Source organism: Charadrius vociferus, unplaced genomic scaffold, assembly GCF_000708025.1.
Source record: "Charadrius vociferus isolate BGI_N301 unplaced genomic scaffold, ASM70802v2 scaffold498, whole genome shotgun sequence".
NCBI classification, from domain to species: Eukaryota; Metazoa; Chordata; class Aves; order Charadriiformes; family Charadriidae; genus Charadrius; species Charadrius vociferus.
Genome location: NW_009649588.1, coordinates 3,701,001 through 3,715,911, shown reverse-complemented (window position 1 = coordinate 3,715,911; position 14,911 = coordinate 3,701,001). Strand labels below are relative to the sequence as shown.

At 37.2% G+C, this 14,911-nt stretch overlaps 1 protein-coding gene across 1 annotated transcript in view; it reads left to right on the top strand.

The window, feature by feature from the left end:
• CDH8 (cadherin 8, type 2) overlaps positions 1-14,911 on the top strand; it is a 152,005-nt gene that overhangs the window by 109,511 nt on the left and 27,583 nt on the right. The window contains exons 9-10 of the mRNA XM_009890390.1: positions 7,735-7,856; positions 14,582-14,699. Coding sequence (XP_009888692.1) covers positions 7,735-7,856; positions 14,582-14,699 — 240 coding nt within the window. The remainder of the gene's footprint in view (positions 1-7,734; positions 7,857-14,581; positions 14,700-14,911) is intronic.

The following is a 14,911-nucleotide window of genomic DNA, read 5'->3' as shown; positions in this document are numbered from 1 at the left end:
TTATTTTGAATTATGTATTTGTTTACTCATATTGATGTGTCACATATATCTTGATTGTGTGTCACTATGAATATAAAGCTCGCTGTGGTCAAAATTAGATATGCGGAAGAACAGCCTCTAAGGACGTGCTGTTTGCGTCCAGAGCTTCTGACAAGAGACAAGTCCCCGTAACTGCTACTCCACTATTGAAAAGCGCTAGAGTTTCTGATCGGGATGCCCCTTTTACTCTTTTCCAGCCTCATCCCGTCCCTTTGTTCCCCCTGATTTAATATCCCCCCTTCTGGTTCCTAGTGCATATCCCGTGCAGGCTGATCACCCCCTTGTGCGATACGTAACTCCATGTGGTGAGTGCTCCCGTGTTACCTACTACCTCTGGCAGAGATGTAGAAGATACAGAAGATACCTGCTGTATCTTCTAGTGTTTTGGAGTCCATGAAAATGAATAGGAATCTGTGACACTAAGGTGGATTTTGCACAGCATAAACATTGTGATTAAAGGGAGACCGCCATTCAAAGTGATTTATAATAACCAGAAACCCTTCAGTTTCTGGGTTGTTGGGGTTTGGGGACGGTGGCAAGAGGGGTGGGGGTTGCCTGTGCTTCCCGTGCCATTCCAGCTCCAAGGCGGAGAAGAATTAGTTTCAGCATCCTCTGCTCCCTCAAGGACAAAATTACAGCTCGCTTACTGTTCTCGATCACGTTGCGGCAGCAGATGACTTTTTCTCTCTTATCATGCATGGCTAAATTTAAACAGAGCAGTGTCTTTTGATTTTCCCTTACAACCAGGGTTACGGTAGAAGAGACCCTCTTCAAATGTAAACTACATTTGAGGGGATGTTTTGCTTTTCCAATCTAGTTTTGCCTTTCCAGCCCCTTTTGATCTGTCTGTGCATTCAGACAAGACAATGTCATACGTATACCCCAAACATAATCTGATACTTTGCAAAAAATTACAAACATTTCCCAGTTTTGCAAACGGATCTTTCAGTTCACAGAGTATCGGAGGTAATTACAGAGTAACTATTTTTTAGACTGCTGCATAACTGCACGGCGTAATGGTATGAAGAATAACAAAGAGGTTGCATTTGAATGTCAAATTAGAGCCTGCCCTCAGACGAGGAAAATAAGGGCTAACTCATTCCATCAATACGTATTGTATCTGTATGAAAGGAAGGTACGAATGTCTTTAAAATAGAATTTGATTATCAAGTTTTATAAATCAGTGTTGAAACTCCAAAGTTAACAAAGTGCCCAGCTGAAGTCCCTGTTTTAATGTTTATATTTACATTTTAAGTGTTAAATTATTTTAAATTTAGGAAATAGATGATGTAATATTAAGGACAAGGACTAAATTAAACTTCCAGAGCAGAATAGATCTGACTGACGTCAGTAGAAGCTGTATGAGGCCTTGAAGTGAAAGAGAAAAGTTCATACCTACATAGTCTGTTTACATTACTTTGGCGAGCAAAGAACTCAGTGCAGGGTTAAGTGGAATGTCAATGATTAAAAAAAAAGATCTGTTTGGTCTTTTTGCAGATATGTTTCATGTTCCTGCAAATTTTAGGTAATTGAGTCAAAATTCTTATCGGTTCTGGGCTCTGTTATATAATGTTTATGTCATACATGTACTAATGCGAAAAAAAGAAAACCCCACCAAAAATGAAAGTGAGTGAAAACTATCTAAAAAGGGCCTGAAGAATATAGCTTTATTTAATTTACATTTTCTGGCACGGCTTGTGCATCTCTCACAGAAATTTTACTCTTTCTTTTTTCTTTTGGTATTGTCAGCAACCTGAAAGAATAATCTGCTCTTTAGTCTCGCGCTGTACATCCTGTGCGCTGACGACAGGTAGGCGTGTGTGGCCTCGCTTAGTCACCTCCTCACAGACGGAGCTGCTGAACTTTGGAAACCTCTTAACGACAAATGCAGCTCTGAAATCAAGGAGTGGGAAATGTAGTGTGTCCTCAGTTTCCCCTCCTCCTTGTCCTCCTTTGCAGGAAACGCGTTGAAATGCACTCCGGGCACTGCAGCTGGTTAGCGGGTACGTATGGTTCTTCTGCAGGTGCGGCAGCCTGGGGAAGCGGGCATTTTGCCAGACTCTCACATCTTTTTTATGGCGATGAGAGGTAGAAAAGTGGACAAAAATGAAGGAGGTGGAAGATGTTGAGCAAGTCCTTGCTTAAACTTGTGACAGTCTATCAGTGAGGAAAGAAAAATAGACCGTAACGTAGCTTTGCTATTGACTTGTTCGTCTTTCTTCTTGAGACCATAATGAAATAAAGCAAGTGATCTACTGAAAGGAGATGAAACTTTTCAACTCCATTATTATTTTCCTCCCAGAGAATGACTTAAGAACAAACCCAAGAAATCTGTTTCACATCTTTTTCTTTCTGCCTCCCTCCCACACACATGTACACGCAGAGACTCACCACAATCTGCACTCCTCTAATATGTTCCGGCGTGCTGAAATAAATATAAATGGGGCATGAATTTTGAAGCAGTGCTTGTTTCTTGTCTTAGCAACTTGTACGGAAGCCTTTCTGCTATGCACTGATATGTTTATTTCATTTTATAGATATTCTACAACCCTTAGTATTTTCTCATCCTTTAAAAATACAAGAATTTCAAGAGGGATCTAACTCTTCATGATGACCAATCTCGTTTGGGTTTTTTGTTTGATTGCTTGAATTTTATCTTGATTCAGAAATAGCTTATGTTCTATTCCGTTTAACAGAAATATTGCCCATTACTGATGTCTTTTCCTGAGGACTTCAGCGTCAGTTTCAGGCACTCGGTCTCTCTTGAAACAGATCATGACATAACACTTCAGAAAAATCACAGTATTTGCTGCAACCTGCGATTTCTGTAGTGAAACTTCAACATAAATAAAATTCCAGTTTCACAAGAGCATCTCTGTTTCTCAGGCTTCTTGAAGTTAGATTTGTCAGTTTTAGATGGCAAAAAAAAAATGTTATAAGCTGTGTTATTATATAGGTAAAGGATTGCACAAAGAAAACAACAACATAAGCCCTAACAGGAGATATAAACTTGTCCTACATGTAGATTATCTTAGTCAAGTCATCAGATAAAACCTTGATAAAGTCGTGGGGAATGGATCTGTTAAAATACAACCGAAGTAGTTTGAAATATAAAGGATGTAAACCAAGTGCTGTTGTTTTTATTAAGTCAGTGATTCAGATTTTGTTTTGATTTCCCTGTTAGAACTAGGACTTCCTCTACTTCTAATTTAAAATATTATTATAGTAGAAATTTCACTGAATCAGAGAAGCATGAAATAGCCCTTTCCAAGCCATGTGGTGATGATAATAATAATAAAAGATGTGTTATTTTCTAGGAGCCTACTTTCTATTCAGGTACTTAATTTTAGTTAAAATGCAAGACAGCTTATGACTTTAAAGAGAACCTTGAAGTGATTTTGGATGATTTAATTATATAAAGAAAAACTGTATTAAACTGGATTTCTTTGGGTTAAATGATGAACTTAATTTTGTGCAGCCAATGATTCTCTTTCTTAAAGGCCACTGCTCTTTAAGACCACTTGTACGTCTATCTGTCAAGAAGAGAGAGTGGAGAAGTGTTTTGAGCATGTTTGTGAAGGGTTTCAGTGTTTATGGGAGCTGAATAGCTGCGTTATGTTCTGTTAGTTATGGCACAAAACCAAAAAAATTGATTTATAAGCTCTAGTTACTCCTAATATTACTTGTTGCATGCAGTAACAATGTTAACAACGCTTAGGGCTTTGCATTACAAACTGCCAATGGCACACACCCATCTGGGATACGGAGGGTTTTTCCCGGAAGGAAGGAACGCGTTGATCACAATAAGAACTAGTGGGGGTCTGTCGCCTCCAAAAGTCCGGGCCTGGAGACACAAAATGGCTTGATAATTGGGTTTGACTTTGATTATCTCACCTATCTCTTCATTTCTGTTTCAAACTCTGCAGCCTTTTTTAATCCCGAGGAAGTTTCAGTGGGTATGTCACACAAAGATGAGTACCAGCAAGGTGTGTGTTTCAAGCGTTTAATGTTCCAATAGATTCTTGAGGACTGGGGAGAAAAGCAGAAGAGCTTTTTAGGTCCTTATAATTCTTGTAAACCTTTCAGTATGCATTTCTGAACTCAGCTGGACTTCCCGTTATTTTTGGAAATGTATTTATCATCGCCAGTAAGTTCCACTAGTTATCTTTACCTTGAGTCATCCTTTCCTCAGACCTGTCTCAGCTGTCCCTTTCTGTGCGGGTGTGCTGTGCTCACCTACGGCAGGCTACTGCTTCTTGGAACTGTGGGCAGTAATTGAGACTTCAGCAGAGACAGAAAAGAGCTGTACTTCTAGGAAATGATGTACACGATTTGCATATGTGTTTCTTACAGCTACACGCCGTGCTGTGGCAGCGGTGACCGCAGATGACCAATTGAATGTATTTGAAATTAAAAACTAAGTGCTTCTGTGCAGCCTTGCTCTGAAAAGAGTTTTGGTAAACTAGGCTAGTGGAAATGTTCTCAATATTTTTTACTCTTGCACCTCAGGGTGCTAAATTTTCAAACCAAGCCCTTGCTTCTCAAGTGACAGTCCTAATGATACCTTTGTATTGCAAGATTCAAGGTAGGTCTTTTTAAACTGTGCGTCGCAATAAATACAGGTGCTGAAGCTTTTACAAATTCGGTTAGTTCCTTAGAGAAAGAGTCTCTAGCTTTGCACTCTTAGGATTTTGCGTAGGATAATTGACTGGAACCCAAGCAATCAGTCTTGCTATCTATGTGGGACAGGCAAGAAGACTCGGTCTCCCTTAATTCTATTGACTGGTGCTTCACTGGGGGAAAAGCCCAACCCAAACAAAGAAAAAAACCCTCGTTTTTGTCACTCCTTTAGAAAGAACTGGCTCTCCATTCATACAAGTGAGGAGAAGTTCTGAGCATCGGACACCCATCAGTAGGAAGGCCGGCTGTCTGGAGGACACTTGCCCACGCAGACGTAACAGTTTGTGCTCTCTGTGGATCAGAGTGGATCCACTTCCATCACTTTCTACTTTTAGTTCAAGGATCTTGGGCATTGCTAACGGGGGTGGTTTTAAACTTGAGAGGGACATCCTCTGCGTACGTGTTTTACCACTGAGAAGTTTGCAGACATAAAAAGTATGAAAATTGACAGATGAAGCTATTTCATCTTGACAGAGTTTTCATCCATGAGTGAAATCTGGATTGGCTTCGTGAGGATTCCTTAATTTGTTTGAATAGGTATGCTCAGGGTGAGTTTTATTTACAGGGAAAACACTTAGCATACAGTGAAACTTCATTGAAAAGTTCGCACTAACAAAATAATGCAATGTCTTCAGTGTGGTGGGCAGTACAAGCAGGAGATAAAATTCCCTCTCCATCTCTCTCTCTTTCTCAACAATAAATTTCCTCGCAGTCACAAGAACCCTAATAGGCGGTGGCTATCCCCTTGTTTGGAGGTTTCCAAACTAGTTGGGTCTCTCTTGTGTTTAGTAAATTAATTTTTTAAATGAATTCTCATCAAGTTTCTAATTATAATATCTTTAAATGTAATGTTTGTATTTCTGATGAAAGACAAACATTTTGGGGACAGTCACAAGGGACATGAATAATTTCTTTAGAAGCTTATCTAATTAATTACATTTCCCTGTAATGTCTTTAAAATTTGAACTGCCATCATTTCATTAATTTAGATAAAAGTAAATCTTTAGCGTTTAAATATGACACTAGTGCTGAGAATTCTGATAAGCTCAAGATTCATTGTCTGTATTTTTATCAAGTTAAGATAAAAAAGGGTTTAAAATGTTTGAGATTCATGATTTGCCTATTAACTTTTACTTGATTTCAAATACATTATTATTTCATGGCATAAGTGTCCACCTCACCTGTTAATAGGGAAGATCATATGATGCAAAATGGACATAAATATCACTCATAATTTTTTGGTGGGGATTTCTTTTTCTTCTGTAACATGTTTCCTTCTGAACTAAAACTTTTGACTCCTTGCAATAGAAAGCATGTAAAGTCTCATGTCTTGTGATCTTCCATGTCCTATACAGGTGGAATTTTCATTTCTTGGGCTATCCAGCAGACATAGAGGCTTTGTTTATAGCACTAGTACATTTAGTGATAGCCTGCTTTTGTGTCTTCTGAAATAGTTCCTTTTAGGCTAGTTCAAAGTAATTTTAGTAGAGCAATTGAAACCTACACATTTAGGTTTATGGGTGGAGCCTCAAATAATATGGCTGTCTTTAGCGTACAAGGGGGAAAAAGGGATGCAAGAGCTAGAGTTTGATTAGGTTACAACACAATTAACATTGATGGACACAACACAGTTAACTTCGATAGAAACCCCACAAAATACAGTGTATATATCTGTTCTTCCGTTAATCATCTCTGCCACTTGTAGGGCTGCCACCAGTTGCTACCTGCCCACTGCTGGAGCATAACCTACTTCTGCTTTGTAGACACGTGTTGGGAGAGGTGCACTGAGTGCCAGGCAATAGGAACTTCTCTCCCGCCTCCCCCTAAGCCGGTTCTCTGTTGCCAGAGAACAGAACCCCCCGGGACTGATGACAGCTGTGGGCAGCCGCTCAGCTGTCACAACAACTGCGAGTAAGTTGATACCATGACTTACGGTAGCAGCTTTCTCCCCTGCAGTAATAATTTAGGCAAAAGCATGTAGTTCAGTTACAAGTCAGACCCAGAGTTTAATTCGCAGTGTGCAGTTCTTCAAATTGTTGATGATATAAACAAAATAAAATACTATGGTTGTAAAATAATACTAAGAGATGGATTTTGAAACTGGTATTGAGTTACTTGTAGAGGTATGCACGTGCTCCAGAGCAGTGTTTTAAACTCATCAGATCAGCTTGCCGCCTCAGTTTAAACTGAATTCATGTTTCTGCTCTTGGGGGAAAAATAATCTAAAATATTTATGAATAATCTCTTAAAATAAATTAGCTACACTGAATTGAAGGAAAGACATCAGAAACTGACTGTGAAATCTACTCAAAGTAGAACGCGCACTGTTGGTTTAGCTTTTCTTTCCTTACAGCTTAACAAGGTTATTCTACTCTGTACGGTGATAAATACTTTTATGCAAAATAGCTCTATATTATAAATAATGAGGCTTTATTTCAGTGAAGAAATAAGTTCACAGGTCATATTTTTGGTCAGTGGCAGATGAATCAAAGACCTTTAATAGTCCAAAGTTCTATCTAGTTTTCCCTATGTCAATCTACCATCTATCTTTCTCACAATGTGGGTCTCCGCATTAATCGTATTTGTAATGAAGAAATAATAGATGTGCAGTCAGAACAACTAATAGAGTAAAATGCTCTGTGCTCTGCCAAAGATAAACAAAGAAATAAATCTATGCTGTTTACAGCCTTCCCTTTTCCATGTATAATGGACTTTATCAATAAAACAATACAAACTTCATCAAAGAAAAATCTTACCAATTTAGTCCAAGAAAGGTCTTCATTGAGCTAATCTCCAACAAATGCTGTTTGCAGTAGGGATCTATTTATTCTTTTCAACCATAAAATACTGGCCATCCTTCTTTATCTCATGCTTCAACTCTACGATCCGTTACAGATAAGACAACGCAATTAAGCAAGGACAGAAGACGGGAAGGGTGTGGTTCCTCTGGGAGCATTTCTGCACCAGTCCCACGTTCTATACGCTGACCTTCTGTGCTTTCATTTCTTTCCGTAGGGAACCACAGTCAAGTGTCCCGGGTGCCTGTTGCTATCAAAGTTCTTGATGTAAATGATAACGCTCCTGAGTTTGCATCAGAGCATGAAGCCTTTTTATGTGAGAATGGGAAGCCTGGACAAGTGAGTACCTCCGTGGGTTTATGTTGTGTACTTTGGTGCGTGGGAACGGGCTGCAGTTTCTCCCCGTCATCTTATCTTATCTTTATTCCCCAAATATGTGCCTATGTGTGCATGCTAACAACTCTTAACATTCATTTAAGATAAACCTATGATCCTATTCTGTGGTACATCTCTTTATATATATGCATATTTTTTGGAAGTATAGCTTTTAAATTAAAGATAGGTATCTTGGGACAATATCCAGAAAAAATGCTGAGAAAAAATGCTTTCAGCTCCTGCTGTTTCCACTGTGTTTGATGGAGCTCATCACTTCTTAGATTCATGTGTGCTAATAAGTAAACGTATCATCCAACTTGAATTCCAGTTCAGTTATCGAACTATATTGCAACTGGTCCCAGGTATAATTTAGAAGAAACACTTAATAAAACTATTTCCCTTTACCCATATGTCAATTATAATCTCTGTCTATTTAGTTCTTCCTCACTTCTCTATGACAATTGCAAAAAAAAAACCAAGAAAGCAAACCAGAACTTGATGGAAAGTCAAGTGAATCATAACTGTATGTAAAATATCTAAAGAGGGACGGGGTGTTGGAGAAGAGTTCAAGTTTTTGTTATACTTCACAAAAAAAAAAAAGACTTAACAGGTTATTTGCTTCTTGATTTAATGAAATAAAAGGGTTGGCAAAGGAATTTACACAACACTCTGCAAGATGAAATAACCTCTATAGCCGTTTTCAAAGAAAATGAAAGAGATTTGTTAAAAGGCATCCATTTTGAAGCACAAATGCGCAGAAATAGGGAAGAGTATCTCATATGCCACATAAATGACAAAATAAAGATTCCAGAAAATGTACAGACTTTTAGAAAGTAATGCAGTGTAAATGAGATTTAACTTTGTAAGTAGTTTGAGAAACACTGTATGTTACAATTCACTGTTTTTAAACTTTCTAATTTATTTCTAGATTGTGACATTTTATTTAAATAAACAGCAGCTGACAGCATGACACCAGTCTCGTTAATCCAACTATGCCTGTGTCTCATGTGGGTGTTCGGCATTAAATTCACTATTCTCCCAAGAAGGTTACCTGACAATAGAACTAGAAATTATTTTCTTTTAGGAGTATTTAAATGACAACCTATGTAGTAGTATATGACAACCTACCTCTGCCATGACTGGATTGTTACAGAAGATGATTTGATTTCTAGCACCCCTTTTTGTTTATTAAAAAGGTGTCAAAAATGTGTCATTTAAGAAATGAGAATTCTCTCTAACCGCTGAAGAGCAGATTATTGAAATGTGCCCTTATGGGCAGACAGTTATGTTAGTGTTGGTATTTAAGTTGTTCTAGCTCAGAGTGGATTTCTGTTTAGCTCAGGGTGGATTTCAGATGCTGACTAGTTACATTTTCTAGGATGTATTGAATTCTAATGAGGATACCTTGATCCAGGGCTCAGTGCGCTTCCCTGAAATCAGAAAGCTGTGTTGCACAGTGTTTTCTGAATATATGTATGTAGATATTTCTATCAAATTTCAAGTGTTTTAGGAGATGGTGAAAAACGTTCACATTTCATTTTGGAATAAAACAATAAGAGTAAGAGTCAGCTGGTAAAAGGGGCTTTTGTTTAAGCACTTACGGAAGACTTTCATTAAACCATGATATTCTTCATCTTACCGTCACCTTTTACACTCTTGATCTGATGGCAGATGTCACTCTTGAGCATGAATCCCTGTGTGAACTTTACAGATGGTTATTAAATATTTGACTGCCAGCATGGATGAGGTGGCACTGATCCTGCAATTTATTCTGTGTTTTAAACAAATACCATTATTGGAACAGTAACCAGTCCAGAATAACCACCAAGGTTAGGTTCTAAATTTAAGTCGTCATTCAAAAATTATCTATTTGCTCCTGTAAAGATTTTAAGAGCTACACTACCTGATTGGTTTTTCTTTAGCTTATTATTCTATATTCAATTTTTGGAAGAAATCATATTAATCAGTCAACATGTAGAATTCAAAAAATTAAATATGCCTCAGCTATGAAATAGCTAATCTGAGAAAGACACTACTCTCCTACACAGTAACAAAAGCCTAATACGGATAGTTCTCTGAAGTTTAAACTTCAGTGTTACATGCGCAGGAAAGGCGCAATTGTGTTATGGTATTCCAATCTATTTACTTTTGCAGTTCAACTTAAATCTAAGTTTAAATCCAATCTGAATTACCGTAAGGGAGATTACATTTGAACCTTTTATGAAACCTTACTTGCAGCCCCTAAATACATTGAACCATCTATTCCAGTTCGGTTTCTAAGTGTTCTATTTTGGGTTCTGATATAATTGCAAGTGGCAAGTGCAGCTGCTGGTGATGTGACAGAATGTATTAAAAACTGTTGATGTATAACACTGCCAGATGCATTTTCTTTGCTTTAACCTACCTCTAACAGTAGAGGTACAGCTAGCAGGAGAGGAAAGGGAGAGGAGGAGGAAATGTATTTGTGTGCCCCTTGCACATTTTCACAAACAACTGAAAGTTGCCAGAAATGTTTTTTGTCGGTTTTACAAAGAAAAAAAGAAAAAGATCTGAACGTACTGTTATAGTACCTCGAACCGTAAACCAGCTCATGCCTTTCCCCATTATTGCTGGTTTTGCATAATTCCACTTACATCAGAACATTCGCGGTTTTGCTGGCTGTAGCTGTACAGTTGATTGTCCTCCAGCCCAGCTGAACTGATTTCCTACACTCCTATAGCAGAACATCTGTATTGTTGAGTAAGAAAAGTGCCTCCCTCGCTGTTCCCCAGTCCATACCCAGACTTTTCCAGTGAAGGGCTGTTGCCTCAAAACACAGCTACAAAATTTTTAAACACTTAAGTAGTGCAGACAATGATGTATCGGTGCTCAGGCCAGTGTTCAAACTAGAGCGATATAAAACTGAGCACAATGTCTCTCGCAATTTGTCTCTATTTTATTCAGTCCTCCTAATAGAATTGGCTTTTTCTAATGGAAGGGATCTTAAGATAGATCTTTGTCTCTCTGAAGAGTCAAAGCTCATTCAAATGGCAAAATGCAGGTTCAGGCAGTGAAGGGCTGGCTCTAGCTGAAAAGGCAAAGTTAAAATTGCGCTGTGATGAGTCTACTGCTTATAGTGTTGCGAGTCTGCAAAGTAATCCAGAAATAACCGTGAACACCAATGTAACTCCAAACTTTTTTCCGAGTGGGAAGAACAGTTATAATAAAAGTAGGGAACGGTTTGCTAATGCTAAGGAACCAGTCTAAGTTAGGCTAAGTTGCATTGCAGCGAAAGCCTTTTAAACAGTATCATCGATTAAAATCACACGTAGATAGTTAGGATACATTGATAAGAACTCTGTATTGCTGTTTATCCCTCTACTTCATTCATTATGATTGTACTGGAAATCTTTTATAAATACTATTTCAGGCATCTGTGGCTTTGTAGCAATGCAATACCAACCTGCAGACTATAATGCCGAGTTGTCCTAGGGGATCGTTTAACTATTAATTTCAATCCAGAGCTGCTTGTTAAGCAAAATATGCTGATTTACTATGTTTCTACTAAATGTATGTACAGAATCAAATATATGCATGAATTTTTAATACAACATCAAAGTTGCAATTTTACATGGAGGAATTTCAGAATTTTCAAGACTGAACACCCAAAGGGTTATTAACTTTCTCTGTAGTCCTTATGGATACACAGTGAAAAAATCAGTTCTTGTTTTTGTTATTACTGGTATTGACCAATTTTCTTTGGAACACCTTTGTTATGCATGTTATTACTAGGAAAGAAAAAACATCTCTAGTGATAGGTAAGGCAGGGCAGCCCTGGAAGATTCTCTACCGTGATATGGAGTGCAAATTAGGAGTTGGAAAATGACTTCACTAGTGTTCCGTTACGTGATCACACAACACTGAGCAATAAAGTATGCTCATCAGCATACTAATAAAAAATGTGGCAATGAGAGTTACTGGACTTTTTTCACCCCTATGGAGGAAAAGATACAGCAGCTTTGTATCACTGTATATATGTCAGGCTTTTTTTTTTTTTTTTAAAGAGCTTATTTTAATGCAAACGCACAAAGAAATAAGGTTGCTATGGGAACACTAACTCTTAATTCCTTGATGTGTGCATGTAACACAACAAATGGAGCATTCCACGAAGCCTGTCTTCTGCATATAATTTTTGGTGCATTTTCAGAGAAAGAACGATTTGGTAAACAATGGAAGGAATGCATGGAAAGAATGGAAATATAATTTTTTACATATAATTCTCTAGGACAGTAAGAGGTATCTATGGTTCTGGGGGAGGGGGAGGACACAGAATATGCCCAGTTTCTATTCATTGAAAATTTCCAATCTAAATGATATTCTAAGCTTATTTCATAAAATTTCTGTGAGCTGAAAACCCATATTACTAATGCTCTTGGCTATTGGCTTTCAGGTATATTAATTGAAAACCTGGAGACAGGGGAGTGAATTTTTACACTCAACTCTCTTACATAATGCTGGAAAGAATTAACAGTTCTGTAGCCAGTAGAGATAAAATTGCATAACCATCTGATAAATGGCACCTATTATGTGCAGTTGACCTTCCAGACTTCACTGTGCCATTATCCTTTTTCCTATTGCTTTCCCATTCTAGCAGCATTTGAAAAATGGAACAATCATAAAATATATCTGTCTAAAGGTACCTGTTCGGGATTCTATTCTAAATCACACTTGTCTGTGATGCAGGATTACTAGTACCTACTCCAGCCCTGTGCCCGACGCCCGTGGAGAGTCGAGTACCTCCCACCTCTGCAAAGAGAAAGCGCAAACTGATACACATGTGTAAATGGGTGTGTCTCTGCAGTGGGACAGACAACATCTGCTTATATGTTTTTCAGTTGTTTATATTTTTTCACACTGCATATCTCTCCAGGATCGATTATGCAGTTCTTAAATTGGAGACCTATTGCTTTAAGCAAAAGCTATGTTAGGCCTTTTTTTGTCCATCTCTTCTAATACAGGTGTTTGAAATCCTATCAGTCACGGTTTCCACCTTGGCAGATGCAGTTATTAAAAAAAAGAAAAAAAAAGAATCTATTTATGTGGTATTTAAACAATCTAAAACTTTTGCGGGTAAATTTTTGATAATAAATCTGACCTGTCCAGAATATGATTAGGCAAGGAATTAATTGTCTCAAACTCCTTCCTAGGTTGTCTCACAAATTCTGTATGACTATATCAATACCTGCTCAAACATAATTTCAAATATTTATGTTTTGATGCTGTTCCTTGTGGTTATCTAGTAAGATTTTATTCTTTCTTTCGCTCTTGAAGAAGATAGAAGAAAGAATGGGATATTGACTGTTATCGTATATGTAACATATAGAGATTGATAGTTATTTCTCTTGTGGAAAAAAAAAGTATAAAATATTAGTTATTAGCATTTTGTTACTGAAGCTTGGAAAATTTAACGTATAAGTCTATGAAGTTGGACAGCATCAGACCATGTTTCCTTTTTTTACTCTACTCCTTAAAAATGAAATTTGTAGTGATTCCTGATTTGAATTTAATTGTCCAAGAAATTATTGGTCAGTTGCTTTAGGCATTACAAAAATAACTGCATAAGACAAAAATGTTATTGAATTCAATGGGCATGGGAAAGGTCAATAATTCTCATTAAATTTCTTACAAACCTCATCTAGCATGAGCTAACTACCACTGAAATTCAACTCTGAGTGCAAGATCTGGATCCATAGTTGTCTTTGTTTCTACTTCTCTGGAAAATACTTGGAACCAAAAGTATTTTGAGCACCAAATATTTAAAAAAAAAAATCAAACATGGTATTTTTTTAAATAATGTTTCCTCCTTTCATGTTCCTGTGAAGCTCTGTATGATTTGAAGATGATCAACTGCAGTATCTTTCTGAGTAAAGTTAGAGGAAAAGAGGTAAATGGAGGTAGATACACTGCAGATGCTATAGTTGGTCATATAAATCATATGAGGTGCTTCATACAAAGTTACTTGATTATTCAAAGTTATACAGACTATCCAAACACTCTCTTCTTTTCTGACCTTAGTATCCTGCATTATTCTGGGAATCATTTGTTAATAATGCTATTTTAAAACAAAGCAATGTTCCTAGTACAGGAATAACCGAAGTTTTATTAAAATTAAGGAAAATATCCAAATACAGACTTAGATATTTTATTCTTTTTTTAGATTAGATAAATTATCATCTAAAACTTAACACCAAAAGTTAATTTTAAAAATAGTATTTATTCAATGAAGTAAAAAACAGTGGTGAGAGAAAGGAGAAAAGAAAGATTACACGTTTTGGTGCAGTGAGAAGCATGGCCATATGAATGAAAGACTACCATAGGCATCATGAGTGTTTCTGAAACACATTTTAGTTTTTTCCTTATTGCCGAATAATAATTTATTACTTGCCTAAATCAGCAGCAGGTGTTACTGGCCTCTCTCATGTACCTGCCTCTGCCTCCTTGTTCTGGAAGGAGGCTAAATGGGCCAGATACAGTCCCTCTTCCCCAAACTTTCAGTCTGAGGTCTCTAAAAGCCTTGCAAGATCACACATTAGCATTTTTAATCTGGCACGTAGACAAATGAGAATGCGTCTGATAGAATGGAATGGGTTTTTCAATACTGTATGTTTATCAGGAGTGTGAATACTTAATGAGAGCTTTTTCTGTTGTAGGTAATTCAGATTGTTAGTGCCATTGACAAAGATGATCCTAAAAATGGGCATTATTTCCTGTACAGTCTTCTTCCTGAAATGGTCAACAATCCAAATTTCACCATCAAGAAAAATGAAGGTAAATATAAAACATATATAATGTGTATCTGAACAACTTCGTTTTGTACTGCTTTGTTGACTTCCAGTTACTTTACCAGTTTGTCCCTTGGGCAATTACAATGTAGATAATATGTTTAATGGTACTTTCATTATTTCTCTTAAGCTATTTCCAATATCTTTACAGTAGATAAGAAGAAAGTAAAGTGAATACTGAGATTAGATCCAGAAGAC